Raw genomic sequence first — 16,225 nt, forward strand, 5'->3', positions numbered from 1 at the left:
TGAAAGGTCTTCCCATTAAGTAGCCCTTGAAGCATACAGTAGCAAAACCATTGCCAAGAACTCTACCTTAATTTGGGAATACTTTGCTTCGGTTGGCATGAGAGTATGGGATGCCACTATAACCAGCCATCCCTCGTGGGCAGAATTGCGCTCAGATCCCGATTGCATGAATCAGTCTTAATCACCACGGTCTTCCATGGATCAAAATAAGCATGGGATTAAATCCAACAGAGGGCTTGACATTTGGTTCAAAAGCTTGCTTTGCTTCTTTAGTCCAAACCAATTGTCCCTGGTTAAATCCCACAGGGGCTTAGCAAGGATACTAAAATGGGGCAGAGCACGGCCACCTATGTACTGAGCTTGGCCAAGGAACAAACATAAAACTGCTAAGATCAGCAGGTAACAATAGTGAAGCAACAGCTTGTAGTCGAGTTTGAGAAGCAGGAACCAGGAAACAAAACAGGAGCAGGAGGGCAACACAAGCAGTCATCACAAGGAGGAGAAGGTAAGAGAAACCTAGGAAGTAGGAGATACAACCCAGAAGTGTGGAAAGGATAGGGATAGTGGGAGGGACATGTAGTGTGTAATTTAGCTGTGCTGCTTTCCTAGAAAAGAATGGTTCCCTGGTCCAGCTAACAGAGGGGAAATGAAGAGATCTGGCCTAGAGTGGAAGGTAGCTGCATTGCACACTTTGACCACCACCCTATTACATTTTTAGTTCACAGCTTCTTTAAAATTCACCCCAGCCTCTCCCCACTCAATGATTACTCTAGACTGAAATGCCCATGGAGATACTGTTACAATTGCCTGGTGACATACCGCAGTCCCAAACCGCCAAAGCCTGAGAGGTGCATTATTGTGAATTAGCAAAAAGAAAAGGAGTACTTGTAGCACCTTAGAGACTAACCAATTTATTTGAGCATGAGCTTTCGTGAGCTACAGCTCACTTCATCGGATGCATACTGTGGAAACTCTAAGGTGCCACAAGTACTCCTTTTCTTTTTGCGAATACAGACTAACACGGCTGTTACTCTGAAACCCGATATTGTGAATTAGGAGTTCAGAGTTTGACAGTGTCATGTTTCTGTAACAATATCTTGCTGAAACATGCATCTGATGAAGCGGACTGTAAACTTTGAAAGGTTATGCTCCAATAAATTTGTTAGTCTCTAAGGTGCCACAAGTATTCTCTTCTTTTTGCAGATACAGACTAACACAGCTGCTACTCTGAAACCAATATCTCGCTTATCGATCATGTCATGTATGCTGTTTTTTTCAGTTTAGGACTAGTGAAACCCTGATTCTTACAATAGTATTTCCCCTCTGTTCCCTCCTGTTCCTTAGAGACATGACAGCGTTTGAAGTAATAGAGTAATAAGTAACTCTGTTCTGCCCAGGCATTACTTTAAGGGTGTTAAGTCACTGAGCTGGTGTTCCCCACCTACACTGTAATTCTTTTCTTCACATTTAAAAAGAAAATCATGCTATCTGAGTGCTTAGCTATATTACCATACACTTCCCTTCTCACTGTGTGTTTCTGTTCAGAATTTTATTCTCTTTATGAAAGAGACTGTAGGGATTTGGAAATCTGAGAACATAGACTCTGTCATCTTAACAGTTTTGCTTTGGGCAATATGAATATAAAATGGCTCCGCTCCAATGGGTAGTGGATGATAGTAGCTCTAAATCAGAACATGTGTAGAGTAACAAAAGACAAGTTTCTTGACTTGAAACTTTAATGTGTCTTGTCATTAGGAATGGGAGCACCAAAGGCTCCAGCATTCTACCAAACTGTCCATCTACAGTATCCGTGGATACTCTAAGATACTGAAGCCCCAAACGGAGTTTATTACTGAAAGTAGTTCCTAGTGGCACTCAACCTTTCCAGACTACTGTAACCCTTTCAGGAGTTTGATTTGTCTTACGTACCCCGAAGCTTCACCCCATTTAAAAGCTACTTGCTTACAAAATCAGACATAAAAATACAAAAGTGTCACAGTATGCTATTACTGAAACATTTCCTTACTTTTTAATTTTACCATATAATTATAAAATAAAAAAACTGGATATAAATATTGTACTTACATTTCAATGTATAGTCTATAGAGCAGTATAAACAAGTCATTGTATGAAATTTTAGTTTGTACTGACTTTGCTAGTGCTTTTTATGTAGCCTGTTGTAAAACTAGGCAAATATTTAGATGACTTGGTGTACCCCCGGAAGACCTCTGCGTACCCCTAAGAGTACATGTACCCCTGTTTGGGAGCCACTGCCTTAGAGACAGGGTTCTTCCAGGGTTGAACTTATAGGTATGCACATCTTTATAATTTATCTGGTCAGAGAATTTTGTGTGTGTGTGTGTGTATAACAAACCCCTAAAGCAAAGCTAACAGTTATGCAATGTAAAATGAAGGCCCAAAATATTTTTCAAGATTATAAAATGATCCCGCAGATACTTGCTTACAAGGTGAAGAAACAACACTGCAATGAAACATGGTAGATCTTGCAGTATTCTTAACAGAAGCCAACCCAATCTTAGCACTTTAATCACACTGTAGTGTCACTTATAGAAGTATTGTTTTCCTTGGAGGTGCATTCACTAAATACCATTGACACCTTCCAAACCAGCCAATTACTCAGCTTTCCTTTAAACCACCAGAAGGGGAACCTACTTGAAACTTAGATTTAGTGCCAGAATGTTTGTTCATTTGTAAAGCACCAATTCTGTACTATGCATTTCAGAGACAAATAATAAGGGAAGGTCCCTGACTGAGGAGCTTTCAAAGAAAACACAGGAAGAGGAGGAATGATTGATTAAAGAACTTAAACAAATGTCCTGTTAGTTCCATGATTTTGATAATGATTTTATGTATGGACATATGTTTTGAGTAAGTTAAGAGGTGAGTAATGTTGAATGGGCAGTGTTTGAACTGAGGGGGGAAAACATCTCAATTCTTTGTCAGAAAAGCCTTTATTATTTTTCAAGTCTTAATTTGGAATGCTTTGATAGACTTCTGAGAAAAAAATATTTAAAGTGAATTCAGTGTTTGGACTAAAAGCCCCGGAGACTGAAGTCTTTAGTTTCCCATCAAAAAGGTTCAGTATGAGCAGTGACCATACGAACTTCTCCATACTGATGCAACAGTGTACCTCCAGTCTGGCCTGTAAGGATCACCTCCTGGGGGTAGTTAGTTGTCATGCCCATTTAGTCCTTTCGTCTGTGTTGAGACTACTTGGGGATATGCATAGTTCTTGATGATGAAGAACTAAACTGAAAACTCTTTACATTGGTCTCTGAAGAGGCATGACTTTCAGATTCTCTCTTAAGGGTGAAAGGTTCTGTGTTGCTTTATCAGTCTCATGAGTTTATGCAGGACCCTGAAAACAGATGCTTTAAAAAAGAAAGAAAGAAACCCTGACACTGCTGACATTAACACATGACATGATATCCTTTTTTCCGTCTGTAAACAATATTGTTTCCAGTTTTGCACATTAATTGAAAGCTTTCTCATAACATGAATCTAGTTCTTCCTCAGATAAGGGTTACACTCACAGTGTGATGACGTAGAAAGTTGCATGGGAAAGTATGCAATATCAAACACGCCACTGAAGTTCTTGAATCAAATCCTGATTAGCATAACTTCATTGGGACAAAGATTCCAAGGAATGCACGATTCCAAAGAGCATTGCATTAAAAAGTAGCAAAAAAGTAGCAATTAACCTAGTGGAGAGAAATGTTAAATTATCTTCTATTTTTAAAATATAGTGGCATTTAGGTCAAGTTATGGTGCATTATTTCTGAAGTATTCTATATGATAAAGTAAAGCAATCTCAATTCCATAAATCTTTTTGTTCTTCAGAGCAAAATCTGTGTAAATGTATGCTAGTAAACGTAAGTGTGTATTTTATAAGTGGACAAAAAAGAGGCAAGATATATCTTTATTAACTACTTGCAGATGAAATCTGTGTATAGGTTTTAGATCCAAGGGATTATTAATTCAGTGATATACTGCTTTTTTAAACTGGATTTTCTTTTCTTGTTTGAGAATTCCACGTGTCTAATTCTGATGGTGAAGATACTAAGCATATTACCACAATGCAGTGCTGATCAAATCTGAAAAAAGTCTTTTTATTTTATTATGAGTCAGCTCAACCATGTACCATATCATTAGTGCTACGATTTAGTCACTGGTATTTTTAGTAAAAGTCATGGACAGGTCACAGGCAGTAAAAAATTCACAGCCCATGACTTGTACTATATACCCCTGACTAAATCTCAGAGTGGGGGCAGCCTGGGGGCACTGTGGGTGCTCATGATGGGGGGGCGACCTGGGGGGTGCCTCATGTACTGTGGGGGGCAGTCCAGAGGGCACCATGAGTGCTAGCTGGGGGACAGTCCAGAGGGTACTTTGGGTGCTTGTGGCCCTGGAACCCCCCGGTGGTAGGGGATGGGTTGGCAGGGCTGGCAGTCTCCCTACCTGGCTTCTTGCGGCTCCCCGGTAGCAGCGACAAGTCTCTCCCTTCGCTCTTATGCGGAGGCGCGGCCAGACAACTCGGCGTGCTGCCTCCACCCTGAGCGCCAGCTCCACAGCTCCCATTGGCCGGGAACTGTGGCCAGTGGGAGCTGCAGGGGTGGTGCCTGTGGGCAGAGGCGGCACACAGAGCTAGGAGCTGAGGGAGGGACACGTTGCTGCTTAATCGTAGAATCATAGAATATCAGGGTTGGAAGGGACCTCAGGAGGTCATCTAGTCCAACCCCCTGCTCAAAGCAGGACCAATCCCCAATTAAATCATCCCAGGCAGGGCTTTGTCAAGCCTGACCTTAAAAACTTCTAAGGAAGGAGATTCTACCACCTCCCTAGGTAACGCATTCCAGTGTTTCACCACCCTCCTAGTGAAAAAGTTTTTCCTAATATCCAACCTAAATCTCCCCCGGTGCAATTTGAGACCATTACTCCTTGTCCTGTCCTCTTCTACCACTGAGAATAGTCTAGAACCATCCTCTCTGGAACCACCTCTCAGGTAGTTGAAAGCAGCTATCAAATCCCCCCTCATTCTTCTCTTCTGCAGACCAAACAATCCCAGTTCCCTCAGCCTCTCCTCATAAGTCATGTGTTCCAGACCCCTAATCATTTTTGTTGCCCTTCGCTGGACTCTCTCCAATTTATCCACATCCTTCTTGTAGTGTGGGGCCCAAAACTGGACACAGTACTCCAGATGAGGCCTCACCAATGTCGAATAGAGGGGAACAATCACGTCCCTCGATCTGCTCGCTATGCCCCTACTTGTACATCCCAAAATGCCATTGGCCTTCTTGGCAACAAGGGCACACTGTTGACTCATATCCAGCTTCTTGTCCACTGTCACCCCTAGGTCCTTTTCCTCAGAACTGCTGCCTAGCCATTCGGTCCCTAGTCTGTAGCAGTGCATTGGGTTCTTCCGTCCTAAGTGCAGGACCCTGCACTTATCCTTATTGAACCTCATCAGATTTCTTTTGGCCCAATCCTCCAATTTTTCTAGGTCCCTCTGTATCCTATCCCTGCCCTCCAGCGTATCTACCACTCCTAGTTTAGTATCATCCGCAAATTTGCTGAGAGTGCAATCCACACCATCCTCCAGATCATTTATGAAGATATTGAACAAAACCGGCCCCAGGACCGACTTCTGGGGAGCTCCCTGAGGTAAGCGCCACCTTGAGCTCCCTCATCCCCTCCCGTGTCCCAACCCCCAGCCCTAAGTCCCCTCCCACACCCAAACTCCTGCTGCTGCTCCTGGGGAGTGGGGTGCGGTGGCCCGAGACTGGCCCAGGGGCTGCCTGAGCATCTCAAGCAGCCCCTGGGCCAGCCACAGCAGCTGCTGCAGAAATCATGGAGGTCCTGGAAAATCATGAAATCTATGACCTCTGTGACAAACTTGCAGCCTTACCTATCATTAGTGATCTTGTCTATTGAAACCATTATGCAATTTACTTAAAGCTTCACACCTATTTGATTTGTTCCTTGTGTTTGCATCTTGTGTTTAAATCCTTCCATTTCTTTACCCATAGTCATTTTTTAAATTGTTTTATTTAAGAAAAGTAAGGCGTGTTACTTCTTCTGACATCTCAGGCTTCAATAAAAAGTCATTAACCTTTTTAAATTAAAGTAACTAGTTTAAATGTAACTAGTTTAAATGGATACAATAATAGGTACCTACTTCAAAGAGGTGTTTACAAGAAAAAATCATAAATACTTGAATATTATGGTGACTGGGTACATATAATTACCTAGGTAGATAGATAAATTGATTAAATATTTAAACATGTGAAGTCTATCAAAATCCCAATGTTTAATTCCAGGTAAGAAAATCATTAGTACAGTTATGATCAGAAAAGTGTCTGTACTGGAAAATTAAGTTGGCTTAGACATGTCGCGCACATCCCTGAGCCTAAACCAACCTAATCCTCAGCATAAACAGTGCTAGGTTGACGAAAGAATTCTTCCCTCAACCTAGCTACCACCTCTTGGAGAGGTGGATTCTGATGCTGGTGAGAGAACCCTCCCGTCAGCAAACATAGCATCTACATTGAAGCAGTTTGGTGGTACAGGTGCAGCTGACTGTGCCACTGTAGCATTTCAAATGTAGACAAGCCCTCTACCAGCTCTCTATGCAAATCGTATGAACTTACATTACTGTCAGAAGGTTTTGTATTGCAAAATTCAGTACAGCTATGGGAGAGCAAGCTGGAATACATTCGGTATTGTCTGACCTCAGCATATGAACTGGAGAAGCAAGGAAAAGTTAGATTTCTTCAGTTTTTTCATCAAAGTTAGGAAATGGAGCTATAAGATTATTGAATTTGAAGAGCCTTTTGCCCAACTGTTTAAATGAGAGGTAAAGCAAAGAGACCACCTGGAGTGGAAGATTAGGCCAAAACATGAGTTGTATCTATACAGAGCATTGCTTGTGCTTTAAACTACCTGTATGGGTGCCTACCTATCACTGGTTTGCTCCTTTTCTGCCCACAATAGTCCTGCCGTGTGGCACTGTTACAAATAGAAGATTGCAGCCATTTCCAGTGCACTTGACCTGTGCCCAGGCTGCTATACTGACCTTTTCCCAGAGATCTGCTCTTCTTTTTTATATGTGCCATCTTGTAATTTCTACAGATATAAATCAATGTCAGATCAGTTTAGATTATGCAAAAGAGTATTATTGGCAAAAGAAGAGAAAATAAGTGGTTTTAAATGGACAGGTTTGCATGGACTATATTGTAAGACCCTGAAAACTGGTACTCTAATGTTGAGCTAAAAAGGAAATATATGAAAGCATAATACTATTTCTTTACTTCAGTAATGGAGAGCTGCTCCCTCAGTCTGATCTCACAAGCTTGGATAATGACTTGTCTCCCCAGAGAATATGAGGGCAGCCTAAAACCTAGCTCTGTTTTAGTTCACCTAGTCTTTGATGTACTGTTAAGGTGACCTAAACACAACACATATAGTAGTGGATTATCATTTCCTCTCTTGAAGACAGGAACATACACAAATTATATTTTGTGTGCCTGATACTAAGAAAGAAACACGGATTTTCAGTTAGGTTACCTCCTCAGTTGTGATTTGTTTCCTAATTTGGATTTATATCTATTTTAATTGCAGATTTGTTTAATATATTAGGAGGAATTTTATCCTTTCAGTTGATAGTTTATTTTCTTTCAGTTTTTCAGGCCAGAGGAGTAAACAAAACTTTTTGTATAGAGTTAAATCATTTCCTCTTGTGTTACTAAAGATTCCAGATAACACCTTTCTTAAAAATCCACTATCACTTAAATGAAGAGACCCTGCTTGTAGGTAGGATCTGGGCCCTGAGACTGTATGGTTTAAAAGTGTGTAGGTCAGTTGGCTTAGACCTATTCTGGGCAATTTTTTTTTTATTATTGCTTAATCAGCAATGTGCTCACTAATATTCTAAGAAGGGACTCCCACACAATGTTTCCCCATCTTTAGCTTGTGATAAACACCACAGAACAATAGTGTAAAGAATACGTGATAGAGAATCTATTCATTTGTTTTCCCATTTTGAAGATGAAATGCTTTCCAATAACCATAACCAAGGAGAGAGCCAAATGCCAGCTTGCAAACCAAAGACCAGATTCTGCCATTCTTAATTATTAAAACTTCAATTAATCCCAGTAAGAGCAAATGCTCTGTCACTGAGTATGAAAGTGCAGAGCCCAGTATCCATCAAGGTGTGGTCTGCAGCTCCCTGGTGACCTATCGTAACAAAAGCTTTCATTTTTTAAAAAAATGTACCCTATGTTGTTGTAAAAAACCTTCTGAATGTGCAGGGTTCCTTTCCTGAGTCTGTAAAACATCAGCTTGAAACAAGAGTGAAGTTACCCCTATTCTGCCCAATGTGATATTAACTCTGAAGCCTTATGATGTCAGTTTAAACATCAACAGTGTCTTCTTCATAAATGTAAGTACTTATATGCCCCACTCCTTGTCATCACAGTATCTAAGCACTTCGCAGACATTAATGGATTTAGGCTCAGAACACACCCGTGAAGTAGAACAATATTATCTCCATTTTTACACATGAGGAACTGAGGCACAGAAATGTTAAACCAACACTGTCACAGGATGTCTGTGGGAACTGAACACACAGGTGTTATTTTGGTTCAAGACAACAAGGCCGGTATCTCGTGTATATCTCTCTTGTGGTTGTATCTGATATTTTGGGCAAATGGCTTTATGAACATATTTTTCCATTCTCAACCCTTCTCTTTGGCCTGGAAATAGAGTAATAGAGTCTGCACACCATCCACATACTCTTTGTACTTTTATAACTATCTCACTGAGTGGCCTGACGACAATACCAGACCTGAGATTTGGCTTCACGAGAAACCTCACATCTCCTCTGTTTTGAACCAGGTAGAGGCTTCAGTTAGAGATAGAGGTGTAACCCTCAGTCTCCCAAGTTGGGGCTCAAGAAAAAGAGGGATTTTACATCTAAAACTTTCTTTATAACCCTTTTGTTGCTGATTGAGAGTGTGCAGCTGCTGTATATAAAAGAGGGCCATGGCGATTACAGAAGAAAAGATGGCCTAGACTGGAGTGAGATAAAACCCTCCCTCTAGGATGTTCCTGTACACTGAGTCACTGTGTTTGTGAGGTGAGCGTTTCTTGGAATATCCAGATGTGCCTTGTGTCTTCCAGAAAATGCATCACCTGCTGCTGAGTACATGTCTTTTTTGCTAATTCTCATAAAGTAAACAGCTGTTGGGGGATTCACAGAAGTCAAATATGTGTTTTTATTGGCAATATCAAAGGAACTTTTGAATAGAGGGGTACTTGCTGATCTGCGGGTGTGGGGATCTGCAGCCAAACATTTTTTAAACTATTCCCAGGAGCACTTCTGAGAATGATTTTTACAGTGCCAGAAATGCTGATTTGTTGGCACTGTAGCCTTATTCCCAAAAACCCCGTCAAAGTCTGAGTTAAAATAAAGATACAAATACAGCTGAAACCTCTGAGCGACTGCCTTTCTACTCAGACGATTTTGTTTTGCTGTCCTTTTCTCACTTGTCTTTAGAGTGAGAAATTGTAGTGCTCTAATCTGAAACAAAATAAAAAGCTGATTGATGAGAAGTCCACATGAAGGCAGCAGTCAGACCAGAAGTTACCCTGATAACAGGGAGTCCCAGTTGCTAGTTCTCTTTTTTAAACTAACAGGTGTCTAAAGAATCAGTTTTAAGGTAGGGTGAATTATTACAATATACCCGATGGGGCAGTTTCATGCATTTTCTGTCGGGGCTGGGAATATTGGCAGTGGAACAGAAAAGTCTGCAAATTCATCATATCCTCACAGACAGAATGCCAGCAAGATTTACATTAAATTTCATTTGGGGAACAAGAAGTTTAATGTATCACAAACACAATTCATTAACTTCTGGGATTTTTTCTTTTTTTGGGAGGGGGCGTGTTACGGTATTTACACTTTTTTATATGAGGGTTTTTTCTGTCTTCATTACTTGACCTATTACAAGTCACTATGTGACTGATTTTTCCTACTGATAAAGTGAGAAGTACATAAAGTAAATAATATTTCTTTCATAACTTAATGTAAGTGTTTGATCTAGTGGATAGGGAATAAGACTAGGAGCTGGCAGACTTGGATTCTGTCCCAGTCACTGGCCTTGCTTTGTGGTGTTTGAGAAGTCATTTCACTGCTCTGTGCCTGGTTCCCCTTCCCACTTTTGTCTCTCTCTCTTATCAATATAGACTCTTAGTTTTGAATCCCAGCTCTCATTAGGTCCTAGATCAGACCCTCTAACATGGAACCTTAGTGCCTGTGAAGCTGTATTGACTTCCACTGTACTTGTCGATTTCATTGGAGGATAAAACCTGTTTTGACCAGAGCCAGCTCATTTAACCCCTTTGTGTTTTCATTTGTCTTTCACACGTGGGTAAACAATACATACTTAATTGACAGGAATTGTGTGAGGCTTAATTTGTTAACCTTTCTAACGTACTTTGAAATCCCCACATGAGAAGACTGTAAAGAACTGAAAAAATACTTCTGATGTGAGGTACCACACAGTTCTGTTCTGTAATGGTAAAAGAGGCTGGGACATCTCATTGAAGTACCAGGGAAGACCTATGGTAGATTTTGTCTTGATTTAAAAGATGGTGTCCTAAAGCTTAATTACTAGAGCTAGGTTTCTGCTTATTATGATGAATATCCCATGGCTTCTCCCAACAGAGGTAGCATCAAAAATCTCTGTAGAAGAGGATGATCCATCCTCAAAAGAACTTAAAATCTGTTCATTTAAAAAACAAACAAACCAAACCTTAATTTGCTCGCCACATGTAATGCAGCCTCAATAACGAGGCAACTCATCTGCTTAATTCTTAATCTCTTATTAATTTAATTTGCTTTAGTCACAAACAAACCACCAACAAAAATGTCCACCTGATGAGAAAAATATATTTCCGCAAGCCTAGAGGCAAACTTCATGCTCCCTAGGTATAAAACATCCCAGCATCTGGACATGCTAGCACTACATGGGATCCATGCTGCCGGGAAGGTATCCAAGGTAAGTATCAGTGTTCCATCTCACCTTGGTAATCTTGTTACATAAACAAACACATCAGTTTACAACAAAAAGAAGATTCCTTCCTATGTATAACTGGTACATATTTCATCTACCTCTATGTTTCCAAGGTAATGAATAATATGACTCTTTTAAGCATTTAAAAATGTAGTTGCTGTGTAGGACCGGGAGAGTGCAGGACCTGAAGGTTTACCCATTGTCTTGCTGGGATTGAGACTTGGTTGAGGGCAAATTGGCTCTGATTTAATCCAGATAAACTTTTGCTAGTTGGCAGGGGGGAGTAATGAGAAGCATTAATATAATACCTATTGACTCTCTTGTTTTCAATGCCTTCTGTGTGTTTTGCAACCTGGAATTCTTGATGGATTTACATCTGCTTCTTGATGTCCCCTGTAACAGCAAGAGTCAAGAATATATATCTGCAGCTGGCCAGAAAGACGTCGTCATTTCAAAGACAACCTTACCATCTTGTGTGACACTGATGAAATTATTTGACGTATACAAGCTAATAGTTTCTTAGTTAATCTCGAGGACATTGGAGGCTGTGTATTTTCAGTGAGGAAACCATGACTCTGGGATTGATTTCTCAAGTTAGTTTGCCAAACACTGATTTTTGTGGCTAAGTTTGTCACACTTCAGGTCGCATGTTGCAGATGTAATACAAGAGTTTTACCTTGTGTATATTAGTCTTTACTCTTTTTTGTAAATGTTTGTTTGTTAACATGTGACCACATGTATTAATCTGTAATAAAATATTTTAGGTTTTTCGATGTGTACTATATTATTCACTTGTTGATATTTTGTTGGATCAGGTGCTTCCATTTCTATTTAATTTCCTGTAAGGATGCTTTATATACTTTTCTTTATGTAGTGCTGTCTAGATTCTATGCTGATGAGCACCTTAGGTCTTGTGTATACAATGCGTTAGTCTGTACTCAAAGAGTGTAAATTCTAGAGCATATGAGCGTGTTGCTCTCTAACAGGCCCATGTTGACCCTGCTCGAGTGCATTAAAAGTTCCTTAATGCGTATTAACGCAATACTGTTTAAAACTGGACTACATTAATGAGCAACACACAACTTTTAGTGCACAACATGCTAGTGTGCACTAGAATTTACACCCTTCTGGTGTGGACCTGTGCACCATGTAGGCAAGCCATTAGAAATATGCTTATTATAATAGATATGCCATATGAATCTTCCACATAATTGAGAGTTTGTTTTCTTTTTCTAGTTTGGTATGATTATCATTGTGAACTTATTTATATTGTGGTTAATTATATTGCTGGAAATAATTAACTGTTGCTTTGCTGTTGTATCTCAGTGTATATGGTGTTAAGATCTCCCTATTATTTCTTATTTCTTTGACTATTGATATGACTTTTGCATGGCATGATGACAAAAAAATTAATTGGGGAGAATTTTCAAATCCTCTCATTAAAGTCTACTACAGTAACTTGTTTAATATAAAACAATAATTCTTTGAGAGAGAAATTGAGAGCAGAAGGAAAGGATCATTGAGCCCTGCCCATGACCTGATGTTATTGCATTATATCTAGTGATTGGTTTCTCACCATTAATAGCTTTTGCTTATGTGCTGATGAGACCAGTCCTGCTAGCCTTTCTTTGTTTTCTTAAAATACTCAGTTTGTTAGTCATTATAGGGAATCATGCAGGATAAGTTTTAGGCCTATAAAACAGTCGGGGGGAACCGCAGCCAACCAAGGATAGACCTTTTATTGCAATAATATAATGCAATAACAAGAATTGTTTTAATCCTTAAAATGCTGTGGGTACTTACTTATTTCCCCTTTACTCCTTCCTTCCCAATGCTGTCACTTCTAGAATGATGGGAGAGATCCCAACAGACAGCGAGAGAGAGGTCTTTTTCTTAGATTTACAGCTCATAAGCATCAGAATTTTTTTTTAAAGTAGAAGAGTATCGCTCAGTGTGCCTTGTTTATAATCAATAATTTTCTTTCTGGATTATTTGTCATGCATCAAAGTACTCAGCTGGTGGGAATGTGGGATACCTGACTCCACATGAGGAAAGGTTTCAAAAGAAGGAAGGCAGGAGAGTGGAGAAATTCCCTAAAAAGGACACGTTTAAACATTCAAAACCATGCAAAGCATTTGTTGAAAAACTGTGTTGCCTGCATTAGCTCCCTTTGCAGCTATATTAGACTCCTACATACTTTTTCTTCCTCCTCCTCGTGTTCTAAGAATATGAGTAAAAACCACAATTCAGCACTCTGAATACAAAGGTCAGGCAAACCTCAACTCAAATGAAAAGGTAAGAGGGGAGGTCCACAAAGGGACCGTTGCAAAGATTTTTTTTTCAGTCAGAACCCACTCCTGTAGGTTTTTTGCAAGTTGGAATGATCTGAGACACCCACATTTATGGAGTCAGTAGAAAGTGTAAATTAAACCAGTTTAAGCCCCAGTACAGCAAGGTACCTAAGCACGTAACCAGTCCCACTGAAGACTAGCACATACTTAAAAAGAAAAGGAGTACTTGTGGCACCTTAGAGACTAACCAATTTATCTGAGCATGAGCTTTCGTGAGCTACAGCTCACTTCATCGGATGCTGTAGCTCACGAAAGCTCATGCTCAAATAAATTGGTTAGTCTCTAAGGTGCCACAAGTACTCCTTTTCTTTTTGCGAATACAGACTAACACGGCTGTTACTCTGAAACCTAGCATATACTTAATGTCTCACTGAATAACTTTTAGACCCCAATTCAGATATGAGTCTATTGCCATAAAACCAGTGGAACCAGCAACAATAATTACACAGCTAGTCTTTTTAGCAAATGTGCTAGCTTTTCCTTTCTGTGGGCTTTGAAGTTCTATCAAATTCTTTACTTTGCAATGTTTTGTTTTTCAGGATGGGAAGAAGAAGTTTGACAAGGAAAGTGAGAAATATTATTCCATTCTAGAGAAGCACTTAAATTTATCAGCAAAGAAAAAAGAATCTCATTTGCAAGATGTAAGCTCTTACCCTTTTACTAGACCATAAGTTTATCTTTAAAAAGAGTTGTCTCTAGGACATGCTGTATTTTTATCAGAAAATGAATGATTTCTGCCGGTCCCTGTTGCTATGTACGTATACATAAATTCTGTATATGAGATTAATACTATTCTGATGTAAAATAAAACTCTTAACAAGGCAGTATTTCCCACGTGCTCTGCCATATTTTAAGTTGCAAACCTAATTTTTACTATTTACAATACTGTATTTGTAATGCTCTAATAAAAATGTATGACCTTTATTTGGAAGGTGTATGTGGAATATTTATAATTAATATAATTAGGCTATGCTGACTTTTTTTATTTTATTTAATTGACTCGGTTTTACATAAATTTTCAGCTAGATAACTTAGCCTGAAGCATTTTAATCACACTTTTTATGCTTTTCAGCATGTCATGTTTTCTGCTTTAATCTGAGAGAAACATTCTTTCCATAATGAAACTATACGGCTGTGTTTTATGAAATTAAAAAGAGTGCCATATTGCAGATAAATAAATAGATTGCCAAAAGTTGTTGGCAGTTTTGTGTGTGTGATCTTCAGGTAAACTTGTATTTGTCATAACAAAATGTAGTCAGATATGGCCTCATAAGATTCTTAGTTTGAGCAAAGAATGATTGGTCCTTATGTAACCTATGGGTGGGCTAGAGTTCACTTCATTTCCCGCCTCCAGTGCCTTAAAAAAAAAAAAACCCAACTCCCATAGAAAGTAGCTGGAGACCCAGAGTTCAGTCTCTAAGGATTTTCAGCAAGGATTGCACAGGGTCAAGCTCCCCACGTTCAAGTCCCAAAAGGAACTAAAGAAATGAATTTAATTAAATAACTTTATAAAATTTTATGATAAAGAAACAATCTAATTTTTACAGGATGACATGGCTATTTTATAATCCACAGACATTACCTTCACAGTTATACATGAGCATAAATAAAGAAAACAAATTAAAATCTGAACAGTACAGTCCCCACAGAAATACAGTCAGAAGAAACTGAAAGCTCCCAAAAGCTTAGTTCACCTAAGTCACAGTTAGAATCCTTGATCACCAAATCTATACAGTCTGGTGAGTCTAAAACAACATCTTCCCTCCACTTGCTTGTAGGAATCGTCAGCTGGAATCCATGCAGATTCTTCCTCTGCTGAAATCACTGCTAGCCAGTCAGCTAACCGATTAACCAATCACTCAGCTTAGTGTATAGATGTAAAGAAAACCCTGTTACAAGAAAATACAAAACTGAGAATAGCAAAATATAAATGACTCTTTCCCCATTACTACATTTAAAGAAAAGTTGGTGAATCAGACTAGTTAAGACAATTTAACTAGAACAGTTTGGCTAAAATTAAAACAACATTCAAAGCATACAGTTAAAATAGAAGTAATTTTTCCCTCCCAATTTCCCCTTGCTGTAATTAACATTGCCCATGCTTCCCTGCTAGAGGATTAACAATATCACTGACCTGCTGCAAAATGCTTCACAGTTAGGGACAACAGCCCGCTTTCTGCTCCTGGGCTCAGCGTCTTCCAACTCACACAGGGCACATGGCCTTCTGCAAAGCAGCTGCCCTGATTGTTTGCCCTCACGGAGTCTGACCCCAGCAACAGTAAACCTATTGGAGCACACCCAAAACTACCACACCCAATTCCAGAAGCTTCTGGATGTGTAGTGCTTAATGACCCAGACACAACTCACTCCTGCCTCCCCGCAATGGGCCTCTTAAAGATGTATCTCCCTATTAGGCACATGTGTTACACTTACTTTTGTGTAGGGTGACCAGATGTCCCGATTTCATAGGGACAGTCCTGATTTTTTCTTTTCTTATATAGGCTCCTATTATCCCCCACCCTCTGTTCTGATTTTTCACATTTGCTGTCTGGTCACCCTACTCTTGTGAATAGTACTTCTTTGAACCAGCAATTTTAACATAAGTCAGTGAGCCTGATTCTGCGCTGCCTTGTACCTTGTGTAGCCATTCATGCCTGTACAAAGTGCCATTTTTATCTGGTAGCATTTTACATCTGTAGCATTTTGCAGTAGTGTAAATGACTACACAGGTATAAGGCAATGAATATCGAGTCTCATTGAGACTATTTACATGCGTAGAGG

General features: G+C 39.6%; 1 protein-coding gene across 5 annotated transcripts in view; it reads left to right on the forward strand.

Annotated features, from left to right (window-relative positions):
• Nucleotides 1–16,225, forward strand: part of ARHGAP42 (Rho GTPase activating protein 42) — a 378,378-nt gene that overhangs the window by 195,673 nt on the left and 166,480 nt on the right. For all 5 annotated transcript variants that reach the window (XM_073337948.1, XM_073337938.1, XM_073337919.1 and 2 more), the window contains one exon: nt 13,984–14,085. In XM_073337948.1, coding sequence (XP_073194049.1) covers nt 13,984–14,085 — 102 coding nt within the window. The remainder of the gene's footprint in view (nt 1–13,983; nt 14,086–16,225) is intronic.

This window comes from Lepidochelys kempii, chromosome 1 (genome assembly GCF_965140265.1).
Source record: "Lepidochelys kempii isolate rLepKem1 chromosome 1, rLepKem1.hap2, whole genome shotgun sequence".
NCBI classification, from domain to species: domain Eukaryota; kingdom Metazoa; phylum Chordata; order Testudines; family Cheloniidae; genus Lepidochelys; species Lepidochelys kempii.